This window comes from Syngnathus leptorhynchus, chromosome 13 (assembly GCF_054491065.1).
Source record: "Syngnathus leptorhynchus isolate UIUO chromosome 13, UIUO_Slep, whole genome shotgun sequence".
NCBI lineage: Eukaryota > Metazoa > Chordata > Actinopteri > Syngnathiformes > Syngnathidae > Syngnathus > Syngnathus leptorhynchus.
Window position 1 is genome coordinate 4,802,703 of NC_141207.1, and position 18,295 is coordinate 4,820,997.

Genomic DNA, 18,295 nt, shown 5'->3' on the forward strand with positions numbered 1-18,295 from the left:
GAGAGGTTGTGGACCAGTGAAGCGTTCTATTCTCTAGCTATTCTGTACGAGAGGGGAAAAAAAAAAACACATTGTTGGTATCTTTTCAACAAAGCTGTGCTTATCGCATATATTTTTAAACTGGCAAATAAATGGTCACTACCTTTCTTGTGTAATACGCAGGATGAGTGTCAAGTTGAGTAGGGAGCACATCAAGTGGAAAAAGTCTTAGCACTTTCCCACCAAAACATCATTCTCACATACACGATTCCTCAAGTTTTAACAACTCCAACACAGGAATGAACACAGAATTAATCGTACCTACTTGATTCTAGAGGTCTTCTGATTTTGTCCTCACACTGACTGACGCTGACGACTGACAGAATGAGTCAGTGCAGTTTCCTCTTTGTGTCGTTCTGCACTGAAAAACAACAAATTGTCTTCGCCACACACACACAATCACGTCTTACGTACAACTTGGAGCTTTATGCACATCCGCTTATACGTTGAGCAATGTGGTTATTGTGGCATATAGTTGTTTTTGCAAGGTAGACTACATCGTGTACAAAGTAAACTACTACTACTGATGTAGTTTTGAATTTCAAAAAGGAACTGCCTACCACCCAAAGAATCCTGGGGTAGGCTTCAGCATGCCCATTGTGCAGATGAAGCGGTTTGGAAAATGGAAGGATGGATATTTGGTCATAATAGCCCGTTCATTCTTTGATCTAGCCAAGAGATTAATTATTATTACTAATAGCAATAATTGTTATCAATAAGCATGAAAAGTGTTAATGTGGAGTTGTTCACATAATTGGCCTTTGGGTATTTTCAATTATGCGAGTGTCAATTATGTGCAGAAGTTTGTCGGCAATATTTCCTATTGTTACTGAAACGCAGCTGACTTATATAAAAGAACAATAAGCAAAAGTATCATTCAATTATAGCTTTTGGATAAATGTGCACTGAATTTTATAATGTAAACAAAACTACACATGTTTATGTGTTCAAAATGCCTTTTAGAACATCTTATGAAGAAATTGAAGATGACAGCTGCATAAAAAAAATACATTTTTCATACGATAAATTGCCAAGAAATGAGGGAAAAGACATTCTCCAATAATTTTATTCATAATTTTAATATAAACAGTTAATTGTTGAATAATTTACACACAGCAAGATTTGTATTTTCATATCATTGCAACATTTTCTGTACATGTCACTACTTGGCTCTCCTTTTGAAACCATAGAAAAAATAAATTGTCAAGCGTTTCATTTAGTCATGGCACATTTTTTGTCTTTTTTTTTTTTTTTTTGATCCTGTACAATATGCATCGTGTAATTCTGAGTGTGTGTGTGTGTGTGTGTGTGTGTGTGTGTGTGTGTGTGTGTGTGTGTGTGTGTGTTGATAAATGCGATACATAAAGATAATGGCACATTTGGATCCAGTGTGAGGGATGAAGCGATCTGGGTTTTTGGACAACATACGCGCACATACACTGACAACAGGAACGTATATGCGACAACTCCCCCCCCCCCCAAAAAAAATAAAAAATAAAAGAACACATCAGCATGAACAAAGACAAACAACAAAGAGGTAACCTGCTCGATGACAACACTGCATGGCGGCCACTACAAGCGACTGACTGTATGTGCACCGAGGAGACAACACGCTAAACTAAAAGTACTACTGTGTGAAACTGGAGCAGACCACTGGACAGACACCCATCTGTCCATAACTAATAAGATGAATATGAAATATCATCTCACCACTCATCAGCAGTACTTTTTTTTTTCTCCATATTCATTCATCGCCTGAAGAAGCAACTTGGGGACTGGGGAGGGGGGGGAAAAAATGGTGGTTGAACCATCTTTATAGCTTATTTCATCACACGTCTTGGATGTGCAGTGGTCTCGTCCAGTTTACACATTATTTAGCCCCAATAAAAGAAAAATAACACATACTAAACGCGCCTCACTGATGCGTTTGGGCCTGTCGGGCTCACATTGGGAAGAACATGCGTGGGGTTGATTGAAAGTCGGGTCAAAGGTCGAGCGGTGTGTGTGTTTTCACAGGCTGATCTCCTGTGTAAGTGTAGTGGGCTGTGTCATCATCATCGACAACAGAAAATATCCTCTCAATTTAGAAAACAACAAAAAAGTAAGTTATATATACACAATAACAAATTCATAATGTACAAGAGTAGTAAAGGTTTACAGTAAGAAACAAAAAAAAAAGGTCATTATTTGCCCTCCCTACTTTGGCTAAAAAAATAAAATCAAACAATCAACAGCTCTCTAATAGGTAATACTTATTTCTTTAAAACAAAGAGAAAGAATACATACAACAAATGCTTTGTTCTTAACCCAAACTGAAACATGAGCAGGTTTGCAAAATCAACGCAGGGATTTTTCAATTGGGACACTTTCAACGGGAATTAACAGGACAATTTACAGGAAGTGGAAACCCGCCGGGGCTTTTCTGTAGCGGGAATGTGTGTACGTGTGGATGTACAGAGTGTGTAAATATACACGCATGCACAATACACATCCATACAGTATTAGGGTCATGACAACCGATATGAATCTGTAAATCTGATTTGAAAATAAATTTAAAAAAAGAAAGAAAGTGAGTTGTAGCATATGAAATTGAATCAGCCGGAATTGAACTGCATCATTTCACTTCAAAATAAACCGTCCTTGAATTTTGAGATAAGCACTGAATACACAAAAATACTATGTTTTAAAATATTGTCTAATTCCCAGTTAATTCCCATTCATTCACACAAAAAATGTCTTGAGTGAACATTCTTACTAAACTAAGGAAAGTTGCCAAAAGTTTCTAATGTCAATTGCTAACCTCTTTGAAAAGAAGCTCTTTTTTTAGCTTGTAAGGTCATGAACAGAGCAAAGTTCCCTAAATTAAGTGCTTTCAATTTCCGGACAAAAGAGAAGGGGATCCACTGCTATTTACAGTTACAAGTTACTTAATCAGCTTATTTTTCTGAATGTTGGGATGCACTTCAGCAAGAATGGAAATTCTCACATTGGGACATGTATGATGGGTACTGGCGTTTTTTTTTTTTTTTTAAAGGTCACAAGAAGAAGCTAAACGCTGGTATGCATCATTCCTTTTCCCATGCATGAAGCAATTTTAGCAGAGCAGACAAAAGTTCCATTTGTGGTAAAAAGAATAATCTCAAATGATAATATTCTCTCATTAAACTGTTTAATTTACACAGAACTGGATTAGAAAAGCATATTACTTGGGCTATTCTTTTTTATATTTGGAGGTCCTCTCGAGGTTTTTACTGGATTCAAAGCAAGGCACTACTATATTGGTGGGTTGGTTTGCTTTGCAATGCTCCCATCCAGCCACTAGAGGTCAGTCAAAGACACTTGACGTCAGAGTGAGCTTCGAGTTTTCCTGATTGTCTCCAAAAATCAGAGGATGGGGAAAAGATGAGATCATCTGTGGGTTGGGGGGCTTTTAGTGTCCATGTTTGCAAGGATGCATCGTATTTTCTCTTCAGTCACAACTGATAGAAAAGGTACCTAAGGTGGATCTCTTCTTCTGAGCATCAGGCCGCCTCCCTGAGACTAAAAAGAGGTTACAATCGAAATGTTGTCCATTTGTTTTGAGTTTGCATGCCACACAAGATTGTCCCAGTCCCGCTTGATTTAACCCAAAAGAGAGAAAGTTCATTAGGGGGCAGGGGTGGGGGGGATTCGGTGCTGACTACTTGTTCTCCCTTAAAACCAGCCTGCTCATTGACCATACACACCCCATCCACACAAAGTTAATATTCTCTTGATTTTCACAGTAGAACACTCAGAAAACATTGAAAAAAAAAAACAAAAAACACAAGTCCATTGAGATGTCCCTCTGGATCCTACTTAGAGAAGCACCTTTCCTGTCCCAATGGATGGGAGAATTATTTCCGACCACACAAAGATCCAGAAACCAAAAGATTCCTTCAGACTACCCCAGAGTGAACTTTTTGTCTTGAGCCAGCTTTATATTATTTCATTTTTCATCTGTTTTAGTGTCCCAATACTTTGGTCCATGGTAAATTTCTAGGGAAAGAGAACTTAAATATGTTAAAGGAGCTTTGGGGTGGGGCAACATAACTGAATGGAAAGACCCCAAAAATGTGTATAAGGCAGGAAGCAGACAGAAGGAGGCCACACATGTGAGCAGTGTTGGAAAAGATTGGCTGTCGGGGGAGCGTCTGGTGTGATTCCTCTGTGTGCACTGAGGTAGACAACAACAAACACAACAACCACAACGATGATGAGAAACGACAAACAAGGAGTCCGGCATCGCTCCATCCTCACGCACCCACTTTTTTTTTTTTTTTTTTTAAACGCGCCACTCAAATCCTAACCGCTTCATCGTAACAAAATAAATATCTACAAGTATCTCGATGAGGAATTGCATATGCCACGAGAGCTGTCCAAGCCGTTTTCACTGGTTTTCTTACTGGCCAGCTCGGGAACTCGCTTGTGTTCACAGTGACTTGCAAGGTGTTGTAAAGCCAAACAGCGCTGCATTATGTACTAGCTCACACGCTACTGCAGTGATTCCCAACCACTATGCCTAATTTAAATTAATTGGGTTGAAAATGACATAAGAAATAGAATCTTTGTTCATCTCTCTTCCATTAGAAGGCAGAAGCTACACATAAATTGTGTATCAACCTGTTGCTATTCAGACAACAAAGTAGCTTTGCACTAAGTGAACAGTCATCCTTATTTCAGTATACAGCATATACTTAAGTAATTTTTTTTTGGTCCTAATTAGTCCACCATGCTACTGTCATGCATCAAATCCTTTTTTTTCCTCCCAACATCAAATATCATTTACAACAGTCCAAGATTAATCTCAGCTCTACATGACCTCGATGATGCTTCGCAACTCCAAATTGGAGAAGGCACTGGTATAAAACAGAAGGGCTTCCAAAGGATTGGGACAAGCTTGCCCAACGCTACCGGGCCCGATCGGTGGCCGTCGTTGTCAGGTGGCACACTCATAGACTGATACGGGTGATAATGCTCCTTAAAAGGGTGAGGTGATCAAATAATTATAAAAAAAAAAGAGTGTTGAGTAGAAGCTATGGGCTTTAGCAGAAGGCAGGAGAAAAACGCGAGTAAATTGCTACGACACTGTCAGACCTGAGTGGACTTGTGATGCTTTTCCACTGCTTGGCTCTACTCGCCTCCGCTGGGTTTTCTACTGCGGCAGATAAGCTTCAGCGTCCCTTTTTTCTTTTGACTTCCTCCCTTTTTTTTTTTCCAGAGGAGACTGAGGACACGCTGCAGCAAAGTGGAAACTGTGGAGTATAATACAGCAGCGTCTGTAGCTAAGGCACTGCAATGGGGGTAAGCAGAGGTTAACCCTCCAAAATCCTCAACCAATGAGCAAGCAGCAGCGCTTTACGTTACCGACGCTAGGAAAGCATCAAGCGGGAGCCCGGGCAGTGGAAAAAGACGCCGTAGACAACCACAACGCATACTGCTGGATATCTTTGGGATTTACACAAACGCACAATCGGGGTTAGTGTTGCTTAACCTAGCGGGGAAGTTGCTGAATTACGGTTTTAATAACATTTGAGATCCAATTCTAAGCCAGCATTGAGATCTCAAGTGATGTTGGAGAAAACAGATGTGTCTCCACTGCCTGCTGGAACTTTGTGGCTGTTGCTTGCGAGGTGGGAGGGGAACAAGCGGATGGAAAGGATCGGGGAAGCGTTAAAAGCTGGGAGAAACATGCGGAGGCAAACTCAACATGCTGTCATCTCACTGACACCGGAGTTTGTAGATTCTGACAAGTTCTGCTCGTTAAGTGGACAAGAAGGATCGAAAACCATCTCAGGACCTTCCTACATGACTAGTGTTGCCACTAAAAGGGAAGTACATTCATCGGGGCCGCCCTCGGACTGAAATGCGATCAGATGTCGTGACCTCATCCAAGCTTTTTGTGTGTGTGTGTTTTATCGTTGGAAAAAAAAGTATTTTACATACAGAAGGTCCGAGGGGGGGGGGGGGGCTGCTTAATAACGACAACAAGAAAGGGGGGAAAAAAAGAGAAATGATTCAGTGGGTTGAAGTAATTTCCCATCCAGGTGGTCACAATAGGAGAGGAGAGAGCACTGATGGCAGATTAGTGAGAGATCTGGGGCTATAAAAATAAAAACATTTCAAGGAAAAACATTGGCAAAAAAATAAAATCTAGATACTAACAAAGCTTTTGATGAAAAATATTACAAATATGAACTATATACAAAAACACCAATGTCATATATTATATATATAAAATGTTGGTACTTTCATACCAATATTCCATATATACTATATATATTATATAAATTCATATATTTCTATACCTAGTAAAATATATCAAAGCAGCAGCTATTGGTCAATCTGAGGAACTCCTTTGTCCAATTCTTAACTGTTTAAATATCCTTCAGCCATATAAGTGAGGACACGGATAGAAAAGAGAGAAAACAAAGATAAAAGCAAATAAATTAAAACTATTCACCCGATGAATATGTGTGTTGTTTTGGAATTCTGCAGAACCGGAAAAGAAAAAGGAAAAAAACAAAACAACGCAAAACAAACGCAAAAAAGACCCAACGTTCCTCTATGATCAGATGTTTGTTCTATGATTGTGTCATCCCACCGTTTCCAAACAAGACATGAAATTGTCGTCAAAAGGAACACGAGCGCAGAGAGACACGTCTCTTTCTGTATAGGCCACATATCCAAAGGCCACTATCTGAGTAAAAAGACGGAGTCAGGAGAAGAAACGTAAATGCAAAGAAACGCCCCGTAGAAGGCGGAGCCACGTCTTTCGAGAGGTTGAGCAGCCTTGTGGTTGTCTAAGGTTCCTTGTGTTCACAGCCCCCCCCCCCCCCATCGCGTCCTTGGAAACGTAGCGACAGCAAGAAACAAAAGAACGACACCAGAAAGACCCATGTGCTGTTTGCATCCTTTGCTAGCCTGTGTTTGTTTGGCAGTCATGAGGAAGAAAAAGTCCTGAGAACTGTGTATGTGTGTTGTTGAGAAGGTCTTCTCCAAGAATAAGAAAAGGATTCCCGGAGGGCTGCGGGAGAAAAGAAGGAAGGTTGGGCCAGTTCAACGAGTTCTTTCGGGACAAGAGAAAATGTTAGGAAGGGCTGGATCGGGGCAACGATAAGATTCGTCCGTTTTTCTTGCCGCCGTTCATGTGTGTGTAGGGGACGTGCTCCTCATAGTTCCCCCTCAGGGCCACAGAGGGCCCGCTGTCCCTGCCTAAGCTCTCCTCTCTCTGGGAGTACGAGGACGGGTCCAGGGGGATGCTCTCCATGTTGTCCAGGTCCAAGTCAAACTCCTCGCTCTCGGGGACCTTGTTCTCCTCGCTGTAGAAGAAGGAGACCTCCTGAAAAGACGGGTGCAGCTCCTCCCGCAGCATCTCGATGATCTCGTGGAACATCGGCCGCATTTTGGGGTTGTACTGCCAGCACATCTGCATTAAGTTGTGCCTGCGTGATTGAAACAGGAAACGCGCTAATTAAGAGGCGAACGCCGCATGACACCGAAATCAACAAGAGCTGCTGCGGCTAATAATAATAATAAACACAACTGTGATTTTCAAGAACTCACATTCTTTCGGGACAGTTGTCCGGGCGGTCCAGGTATCCTCCGTCCATGACAAATTTGAGAACTTGCTCATTGGACAGACCCTGGTACGGCTGTTCCGCTAGCGTGTTGATCTCCCACAGCACAACGCCGAACGACCTGCGAGAGCAAGAAAAAGCCTCAGAATGCATCCGATGAGCGCTGTGAGATGTGCGCGTGGGTGGGCCTTCTCCCCTACCAGCAGTCGGAGTGGGCAGTGAAGACTCCGTCCTTCAGAGACTCCGGAGCCATCCACCTGACGGGAAGCAGACCCTTCCCTCCTTTACGGTAGTAGTCAGTCTCGTAGATGTCTCGCGTCATACCAAAGTCTGAGATGGACGGAAAGGTGGAAATTGAGCACGGTGAGCTATTAGGTCATGGAACAGTCACATTATTAGGTACACCTGGATATCCAATACAATACAACTGACGTTTTGTTGCCCCTTTTAGATGGATAGACAATTTCAGTTTAAATAGAAAAAAAACCAAATGTGCATCAGTACCTCCAATCTTGACGGTGAGATCATCTGCTACCATGCAGTTTCTGGCTGCCAGGTCCCTGTGCACAAACTTCTTGGCGTTGAGGTAGGCCATGCCGTCTGCGATTTCCGCAGACATCTGGATCATCTCCTTCAGGGTAGGTGGAGGACGGCCGGTCGGGTTGTTCTAACACGTATGCAAAGAAATACGATTTTTTTAACAATGCGGTGGAACGTTCGTATCGGCTATTCGTTTGCAAACAGCGCCAACCTCAGAGTCTGGCCTGAGACCTCGCAGATAGCTCTTGAGATCACCGTGTGTCATTAGCTCCATCACCACTAGGGTGGGCTGACCCTTGGACACAACACCTAAGAGGCGTACCTATTTAAAAAAAAAAAAAAAAAAACTAAATTACAAATCATACAAAAAAAATCACATATTAAAAAGATGCGCACTCTTCAATCATGAACCTTGGACCTGATTATCTGAGCCAGCAGGAATAAAGATATAAAAGAACGTCGGAACATATGGCAAGGCAATGAAACAGCTATTACAAGTGGGAATGTTTGTTTTGGAAGTCAAACTGTGAGTCAGTATGGTCGCGTCAACACAACAAGCCAGTCATGAATCTCTGAGTAATGAGTGCTTATGCTGGTGGGAAAGCGTGGGGGTTATTACCACATGGTGACAGCTGAAGGCCTTCATGACGGACGCCTCGTTGAGGAACTCAATCCTCTCTCGCAGGCTGGCCGATTCGTTGACCGTCTTGACGGCCACGCGGGTGTCCGGGTCACCTTTGACGATGTCCTTGGCGATTCCTTCGTAGACCATGCCGAAGGAGCCCTGACCCAGTTCCCCGAGCACCGTGATCTTCTCCCGCGGTACTTCCCACTCATCCGGAACATAAACTACACAAAATGGTGGAGTTGTGAGGAACCATCTAACCCGCCCCCACCCCTTCCAGTTTGTTATGTCGCTTCTTACCGTCATTGGCACTGAGGTACTCCGGGTTTGAGGAGGCAATGAGAGGTCCAGTTGGGCCTTCGGTCTGCCTGTAACAGATCCAAACACAGTAGTGTTACACAGTGAGAATTCTTTTGAAAGACTTCTCTAATGTTGCGCAACACCGCCTCAATAAGGTCCTAACGCTACTGCAACACTGTACTTACTTTTTCTTAAAGACCACAAAGACGGCCCCTCCCACAATCAACAGCAGGATGAAGCAGATGATTGGGCCGATGATGACCCCAATTATACCCGGATCCTCTGTAAGTCACATACAAGGACAACTGAAGACAAGTTTCGGCCAATAAAGGTTTTGCTCCCTGGGGCAGTAAAATAGTCACATAAAATGAACCCATTCAAATATTTTAGTGGGTTAGATTTCCCCCAATCTCCAGTCAAGAGTAAATTTGACATCATAGTATTTCACCTTAACGTGGATATACAGGAAATCAATAAAAGCATTTGGGAACATCCCCAGTGCATGGCAGGATATTAATTCAGCCTTACTGTTGGGCATGACGAAGTAGGCGGTTTCTGTGAAAGAGCCGTTTCCTGCCAAGGAGGTGGCGCGGACCATCACGCTGTAGTTCCCAGGGTGTACGAGCGACAGCTTGGTACCGCCGGACTTGAGATACGCTGGCCGAGAAACGCAAGCTGTGTGGATCTGGAGTAACAAATCAAAGTCAGGAAAGCAAAATATGCACAAATGTGTGGTGAGGTTTTATCGGTGCAGCACATCTTTTAATTTCATCACGTTGCGTAATAAAATAAAAACAATGATCATTTTACAGGTGCGAGATGCATTGCAGAGTGTAGTGCAGGTGAGATGCCTATCCATCCCTTTGCCTGCATTCTAGTCTGCCTTCCTGCCTCTGTCGCTATGGTAACAGCAGCGACTGGCTCCTGCACTCACGCGGTGGCCACCATGAATAGCAATGCAAGTAGAATTCACACATTTACGCCACACAAATAAATAGATGCAAACATGCACAGCAGAAGTAGCAGTTTTATAAACAAATATTTTTTCTTCCTGCCTCTGCTTGGAGGATTTTCTAGTTCTTGCTATCTGACGACAGCATAGCTGCAGATTGTAGTTACGAGACAGGCCCGGTGGTACTGACCTCGTTCTCCCCAACCTTGCGGTAAAAGACTTCATAGAGGATGATGAGACCGTTTGGAGAGACGGGAGCCTTCCACTTAATAAACACAGAGGCAGGCTCGCCGTTCATTAACTCGTGGGACACCTGGCTTGGGATGTCATCTGCTTTCTCTGTCAGGCCATAAAGAAGAAAATAGATGATATTTCTAGCATGCTTCGGGAGCCGCCTGTTGATCATGTCCATAAAACGGCTTGTTTGTATTTAAACGAAGGTGCGCTGTGGATTCACCTTCAGGCATGGTTCTCGCGCTGATGTAAGTCGCCATGCTGCAGCGCTTGAGGTCTGTGGGATGGTTGCAAGCCATGATCTCAATCTTATAACTGGTAAAGTGTTGCAGATTGGAGATGACGGTTGATTCTTTTGAAAAGACTTTCAGTTCAACCTGTGCGAAATTCAAGGGTGAGCATGATTACAAAGTCGCTTTATTTCCTTTACCAAACAGTGACAGGCAGCGTTTGAGACCTTAGCTCCCTCCTCGTCCTCGTCTTTCGCTGTGGCTTTAGAACCGTTAGAGAGACTGGGGAGTGTTGGAAGAAGGAAAGGCATTTCGGTAGCGTTGGCCACGCCCACTGAACGTCGCCGACGAGCAGGTCTGGGAAATAGAAAAAAAAAAAAAAACAGACAGAACACTTACAAACTACCTCCACTAGGTGGTATTCATGAGCCAACATCCACTTCCCGAAATGGAAATGCACGACTGAACCCTTTGAGCAAGACCTTTTCGCAGCGGTGGACTGACTTTTACTAAAGCCTCATTGACTATTCTGTACTTTTCTTGCCAAGAGTTCAGAGCTGCAAGGTTGAGTTAAAAGCTGCTCAAGTGGGAGAAAAACATCCTGCATCCCCTTGCGTGATGAAAAAGGGAAACACCGAGAGGTCTTTGCCAACCGTGTTGCATGACACTGACCTATTACAGTCCCGCTGAGGTGTGTGTCAGCTTCACTGACTGTGTGTGTCCGAATAGCTGTTTGCATGACTGCACGCTTGACTGGCGTGAATGATAATGGCCGCAGTAATCATCCCCGTAGGGAATCCGCAACGGAGTGTGTGTGTGTGTTTCAAGTGGATGGGTTCGGTCGGTGCACTTGGGCCTCCGAAATCAGCACCTCCCTCCCGCCCACTGTCCGACCCGGAACAAAAAACAAGTCCACGCTGTCGACGCTTGTGAAATGTACCTGCTTTCGAAAACTTCATTGTGCAGGTAGTTCTCAAAGGTCTTGCGATACTCAATCTCCTCTTGTTCCTTCTTGAGCTGGATGTCCGTCTTGGGGCAAGCGCAACACTTGCCCCCTATGTTGGGCTCGTCCGTGTGGTTCCACTTCTGCTCGTCGTCGCTATCCAAGTGGGTCGGGGTCCGGGACGGCAGCTTCATTCCTGTCCAAGGACCGAAGATGTTTACAAGCGTGGAAAAAAAAAAACCCGAAACAGATTTGTCAAGAAATGCCAACGTGGTCGGATAGCGACCTTGCAGACAGTAGTCGAACTTGTAGAGGTCGCTGTCTTCGGGTTGCTTGCGGCAGATGACCCGGTAGTGGGTGATGTTGCCGTTGGGATTGGTGGGAGGTTTCCACTTGAGGATGATTTGGGAGGAGGAGTTGGAGGAGGAGATGGGATCCAGAGGGACTGACGGCTCTGAGGAAGATTGATGGAGACAAACGTTAGGGCACGACATTCTAGAAACGTCCGGCTCGATCAGTCATTGATTTTTTTTTTTTTTTGCCCCTCTGTTATTGCTGTACAAAGGTAACCTGCCGGGGTTTTGTCCACTAATGTCACTATGGAGCAATGATTTGAACGAGTCAGTCTTTTGTTTGCACATTTGTGTGCAAATGACGATAGTGGCATTTCTGCCAAGTGTTCCACTCGGTTCGACTGATCAGCAGTCGGCCGTGGACACAGTAGCCGTTGAAATGTTGCAAGAAAGCATCCTGATCCACCAGTCGTTAAAATATTACAAGAGAGCATCCTGCTACACCGAGAGATGTTGCGCAAACACAATTCCTGACAATTTTGACTCATCATTTTCGAGTCAGCAATTTTGTCGTTGCGCCTGAAGTACACTCATCGATTCCAAATTTGTGTGTAGCTCGAAAGCGGCGTAAACTCACTGGAGGCAACGGTGCGGACGTAGATGATCTCACTCTTGGCCCCGTGAACCTGGTGCTCGTCAGACGCGGACAGTTGGGTTTTCACCATGATGGCGTACTGGGTCCACGGCTTGAGGGGTCGGATCAAATGACCCGGCTCGCTCTGCTCCTTGTCGGCAACACGGGTTGGCGGGTCGACGTCTGCGATCACCCAGCTGTTAGAACCGCACGCGTCTTGCCCGTCGAACTCTGTCACGTTCTTGTACGGCCTAGACGACACGAGGAAGTAACGTGACGGAAACGTCCTCGGTGAAAGATAAAAATTAGCCTTGTGTCAAATGCTTACGCTTCTTTGTAGAGAACCATAAAGCCCAACAAGTCTCTGAAATCTAACGGCCAAAATGGCTCCCACTTGACTAAAATCTTGTTTGACGCCGCCTTGATAGTTGTGAAGTTCAGCAGCTTGGTTTCACCTGGAAGAGATAAAGCAGTATGTATCTTTGATGAAAAAAAGACGTTCCTAATTTGTGACATATTTCTGCGTGTATCTGCACAAACACGGCCCAATAACAAAAAAAAAACACGGTGATCCTCCCGCAGACTCACAGGAGGCTTGGTCCCCATTGGTGCGCACTGCAATGTCATTTTTCTGGTTGCGCTTGACGGTGCCCGTCACATCCTCCATTTTAGTGATTTCAGACATGCACAGTTTGGGGTTATAGTGGAAGAAGGTGCGGCCGCGCTGGATGGTCAAGTTGTGCTTGGACCAGTCCCACAGCTCACGCAGATTTTGGTTGTCCAGTGCATAGAAGGCATAGACGCTGGAAGAGATGCACAGATGCATGAGTTACAGTGGGGGAGGTAAAAAAAAAAAAAAAAAAAACGGGAAGACTTACTCTCCCTCGAGATTCTCCCCCCTGATGGTGTGCAGTTTACGGAGGAAGGAGAGGGACACGAGAGCGTAGGCTCTGCGAACCGTTAGGTAGCCTGTGATCTCCTCAATCTGGCCCAAACTAGCTTCCAGCTCAGCCGCTATGTTATCTGCAGAGTCAAAAAAAAAAAGATGGCGGTCAGCCACTGAGCTCCAAAACAAGATTTTTTTTTAAAACCAGTGAAATCGTGTACTCACTCCCGCCTCGAATCTTGATGATCATGTTGCCTTGGAAAACGGTACAGCCTCTCAAAGCCTGGGCGGAGGTGACCGAGTCGATGGTTTTATCCCCCACGCAAAGTTTGGGACAAAGGCCTGCGCACGGCGAGCATGTCAACCTGCGTAGAGTGAAAGGAGCGTCAATAAAAACATCAGCATCCTAATGAGGGCAGCACTTACTGACATGATAGCGCTCGATAGCAATCAATATAGACAAGCAAGGACGTTTTGTGCATTTCCTCCAAAATGGATTACTGTGCTCGATACGTTTCAGAGCTGCCGTTTGGGCATTTTAGACACAATTATTCCAAAAGGAGGACCAGACTAAAAATCAAATGTCGAGAGAAAAATGTGGCAAATGTTTCATCCAGGAACAAATCAATTCTAACTACCGTATTGACCCGAATATAAGACGACCACAATTATAAGACGACCCCTCTTTTTCAAGACTCAAGTTTGAAAAAAGATTTTGTCTAGACCCCGAATATAAGACGACCAACACCCCCCCCACACTTTTTCAGTTTTATTTCAATGCAAAAATATCTCGTCTTAAATTCGGGCCAAAAAGGTATCTCCTATGGGAAAACAGTTTTGTGATGCTAGCTAAAATGTTAGCCAGTGTTCTACCTTAAAAGCTCTATTTTGGTATGCATTCACAACTTTTGATTTTTAAAACGAATCTATTAGCATACCATTGCTGAGCTGAACTGCGCTTTTGTTTTAGAAAAGGAATGGAATGACTGTCAACGTGACTGGATTAGTGTTAGCATCAAAAAAATATGTTGGCCTGAGGTTGAGAAAACAAGTAAGCTGTTTTTTGAACATTGCAAGCTAAAACCACAAATGCCCAAAGTGTGCAGACTGATTGGACATAGAATGGGAGATGACCAAACGGAATGAAGCAGGAATGACACAGCACTTCCATCACAACAAGGCTCAGAGCTATTCAAAGTACCTTTTTAAAAGACAGAAATGTTCCATCTTAAATAATATGTCATAGGTAGTAGTAGTTTACATGTCCACTTTAGTTTAAAATACATTTCAAATCTGCAATTATACTGAAAACATTTTCTACTTAAATTGCATAGAAAACTGTGCAGTTGATTTTGTCATTCATCCTTCTCTGTTCTTTATTCAGCATTCAGATTTTTGTTCATATTTCTTTTTAAAATATTTTATTAATAGTTTGTTGCAGTTGTCCTTTCTAAGCTGTTCTGTTTAATTTTTTTTCCTCACGTGTATGTCATTAAATGATGGTTAAATAATTCACTGTAGATTAGAATAAAAACAGTAATGTGAAGAATTTATAAATAAGTGTTTTTCATTTCCTGTATTTAATTATTAAATAATTGGTTAATTGAATTATTGTGGTAAGCAAAATCAAATTCTTTGAATTTTTGTCAAATTATTAGTTAATTTAAAAAAATGTGGATTTTTTTTTAATTAAACTTTTTTAATGTCATTCAGTCATGAGTGACATGGCCCTTATGTCCATAGAAAAAAAAATCACGGTGCAGAGGTTAGTTCAACAAGATATAATCAAAATACACCGAACAAAATGATTATAATAAATATTTAAACATCAATATACAGTAAATAATTCCATGCGACAACAATACAGCATGAGACTGTTTTGGTTTTCTTGAACAGTGAAGGACACGGGAGCGATGCTCCTCATCCTCCAGACACACACAAAAACAAAACAAAGTGAGACACAAGCTCGAGTTCCCAACGGACGTTTAGTTTGTCTGAGATGTGCGAGCGACGTTCTCTCACTTCCGCACGTAATCACATAGACGCGCATGCACTGGGAAAGGAGGTCTTCATAATGCCGCCTTTCAGGAAACCCATTCACAAAAGGCAAGCTTCATCGAAGGACCAGTCTGCACACACACACACGCGTGCATGCACGCACAACCGCACAAAGGATAACGTTTCATTCACAAATGAGCCCTCTCAAAAGAAACATAATCCTACTCTTTAATTCTGACTAAAGACTTGACAGCTTTACCTCTAAAGTTCTGCCTGGAATCTAAACTGCAGTATTTTAGACCTATGCTTCTTATAAATGTAACAAGTCTGGCCATAAAAATGAGAGATGCTGCTTACGGCGAACAAAAGATGCTCAGGAGTTTTTAAGGAATGTGGACACTAATTGCCATTTAATATTATGTTCATGCAAATGTTATTAGCAAGTCATTTCCCTGGGAAGCACACAGAAGAAGACAAAATTCAATGGGACGATGGAAGTCATGTGGGGATCATCCCCGAGTGGCTCAAATGGCCCATTATAGTTTCATGAATGTTAATTCTTAAAAAAAGGAATTTCCACCACTGTTTCTGCTTCCGACTTATTAGTAAGTGGAAACACTATGTAATAATTGCGACTAAACAACGGTAGGAGGCCAATCTCTCTGGTATTTTCTTCCACCCCCCCTTTCCACACGGAAAATCATATATTCAGCTCCTTCAGAAGTAACGCTCTAGTTGCGATGTAGAAAGAGAAACCGTTTTGGCCCGTTGTAGTGAAAAACACAGACACACAGGCAGACAGCAAGCTCGGGCCGGAGAGCGGCTCTTAAAGGGCCAGTGTTTATCTGTCCGGTTGAACCCGGTGACTTGGGCAACGGTGTCTGGTGGAAGCATCTGGAAAAGCGCATGCAGGTCTGGCGGAAGCAGATGATTTCAATATGTTCTTTTTCAACTGCATTGGTTTACTTTTATCTAGCGAGTGCTGGAGGTGTACGTACGGGTTAGGCAGTAAGAGAAAAAAGAAGGCAAGCTTTTAAAGCAGTCAGCGCAATTGCGGTGTCGCAAAAACGTTTGTCCAACATTAGCATGTGTTCCGGTCTCATGCTAGTCAGAAAGAATCGCCAGTGGCCATATGGATGATGGGTAGCCTGCGTTAAGTCATGTTTAATGCTGTCATTTTGGTTGCTTTCTTCTGACTGGGTTCTTCCGTGACTGCTGTTGTGGATTTGGGTCACATGAGTTTGTGCTGGTCCACAAGAAAAAGAAGAGGGAGGATAAGAAGCCAACAGTATATGTACATTATATTGAAGAAAAAAAAACAAAACATTTTTGCGATTAAAAAAAAGGGGGGGGGTGGAAAAGGGTATAATAAAGTATGAGGGAAAATCACCCAGTCTCCTACACACATGATGATGGTAAAAAAAAAAAGAAATGTCCTTAACAGTTTTCATTGGCCGTACTAAAAGCTCAGAGTGTTTTGTTTTTATTCAGCAAATAAAAATATTTATGTCAACACACAACTGTGGAAAATTGTAGAAGTGCTTGCACATGGGTAATATCTTTAATTATTTACCCACATCATAGAGATACAACACAAATACAAAGCACTATCCTTTGAATTCCCCTCTTCCATCTCTCCTCCTTTTCCACACCCCACTTATTTCGGACAAAAAAAAAAAAAAAAAAAATCACTTCTCTTCCCACTAAAGACTCATCTTGGCCTGCCACTTGCTGTATGTCAAATTTTCCGAGCCACAAAGGGACAACTGGAGGACTTTACCCAATATGTTTTTGTATTCCTCTCCAAACCTGTGTGAATGTTTTGGAACAATTCTCCTCTAAATAGAAAATCCACCGATGTGCTCGACAAAACATGCAGGATAACTAATGTCAGATCTTTTTAACAATGCAATTTGCCTCTGCGCTCACTTTTCTCCAAAGAATGTACAGTAAACTGGACTACATCTGCATCGCTTATGCTGACCACAGCAACCGTCAACTCTGATTAAATCCAAAATAATGAAGAAAAAAAAAATAATAACATCAACCCTTTATACTTTTGCTTCACATGAAATAATCACACTTAAGCCGCCTAAGTGAACTGGTTCCAAGTCACTGAGTAATCTTTCAAACAGGAAATTAATCAGTTATTGGCAGCAAAATGACTCTGGCAGCTTCCAAAGTAAGCAATGCTTGGCCAACAACTACAAATGTTAACATGAGGTAATTTACGTTTACTAGCTAGTTGAGAGACTTTTAACAACTTTAGCGCAGAGTGGTTACTTTCAGTAAATGCTCACAATAAAAACAGCTTGTCACTGTTAGAAGATCTAATTTACACGTGTGATTGATTCACAATGATGATTATGTCGGTAATGGTGCGTTTATTGCGGCAATAATTTGACGTTAAAGTGACAAACTTTTGGTTATGCTTTTGCCAACTCTGCGGCCATCATGTCACCCTAATTAAGATGACACAATATTCAACATTTAAAAAAAAATACTACTAAACACTTCCAGGCAGAATAAAAATCACTGGAAATAATTAGCGGTATTATACGTAATTAGCTGTCTGAAGTAGAGATTGGCGGAGAGGCAAACATGAGGGTGATGATTTGGCCTTTACTTTGTCATTAGTAAATTTCCTTATAATGATTTCGAGTAAACGCTATACTAAAGGGGGGGGGGGGGGGGGTGGAAAAAAAATCGGCCATAGTGTTTGATCAGCTTCCAAATGTCATCACTGCTTGTGTGCGAGAGTATGGCACCTGCATGTGTTGCTGGTGTTGGGCAACTGATATCATGTGCCAGTCGCCACTATCAATAAAGTTGATGGTGGCGTGTGCGTGCTAGCGTGTGTCACACATACATGGAGGAGTTTATAGGGGTGTATCCAGAAGGACACTCTTGAATGCAGGCACCATTGTGGATGACGTATTCAAAGCAACCAGAGTCCCGGCCCTGGTTCAACCTCTTGGTCTCCTTGCATTGGTTGTGGAGCGCCTGTGAGGAGCAGGGAAAAT

At 42.9% G+C, this 18,295-nt stretch overlaps 2 protein-coding genes across 5 annotated transcripts in view; one reads left to right on the forward strand and one right to left on the reverse strand.

The window, feature by feature from the left end:
• The window catches only part of LOC147047031 (uncharacterized), a 129,271-nt gene that overhangs the window by 60,205 nt on the left and 50,771 nt on the right, over positions 1-18,295 (forward strand). The window lies entirely within an intron of this gene.
• Positions 1,088-18,295, reverse strand: part of insrb (insulin receptor b) — a 50,499-nt gene continuing 33,291 nt past the window's right edge. For all 3 annotated transcript variants that reach the window (XM_085928295.1, XM_085928296.1, XM_085928297.1), the window contains 20 exons: positions 18,142-18,275; positions 13,500-13,639; positions 13,267-13,411; positions 12,977-13,191; positions 12,717-12,843; positions 12,392-12,639; positions 11,748-11,915; positions 11,459-11,657; positions 10,746-10,875; positions 10,512-10,665; positions 10,245-10,393; positions 9,631-9,787; positions 9,288-9,384; positions 9,103-9,170; positions 8,797-9,026; positions 8,389-8,499; positions 8,142-8,304; positions 7,838-7,967; positions 7,624-7,758; positions 1,088-7,502 (listed from right to left, as the gene is read on the reverse strand). In XM_085928295.1, coding sequence (XP_085784421.1) covers positions 7,148-7,502; positions 7,624-7,758; positions 7,838-7,967; positions 8,142-8,304; positions 8,389-8,499; positions 8,797-9,026; positions 9,103-9,170; positions 9,288-9,384; positions 9,631-9,787; positions 10,245-10,393; positions 10,512-10,665; positions 10,746-10,875; positions 11,459-11,657; positions 11,748-11,915; positions 12,392-12,639; positions 12,717-12,843; positions 12,977-13,191; positions 13,267-13,411; positions 13,500-13,639; positions 18,142-18,275 — 3,255 coding nt within the window. In that variant the 3' untranslated portion in view covers positions 1,088-7,147. The remainder of the gene's footprint in view (positions 7,503-7,623; positions 7,759-7,837; positions 7,968-8,141; positions 8,305-8,388; positions 8,500-8,796; positions 9,027-9,102; positions 9,171-9,287; positions 9,385-9,630; positions 9,788-10,244; positions 10,394-10,511; positions 10,666-10,745; positions 10,876-11,458; positions 11,658-11,747; positions 11,916-12,391; positions 12,640-12,716; positions 12,844-12,976; positions 13,192-13,266; positions 13,412-13,499; positions 13,640-18,141; positions 18,276-18,295) is intronic.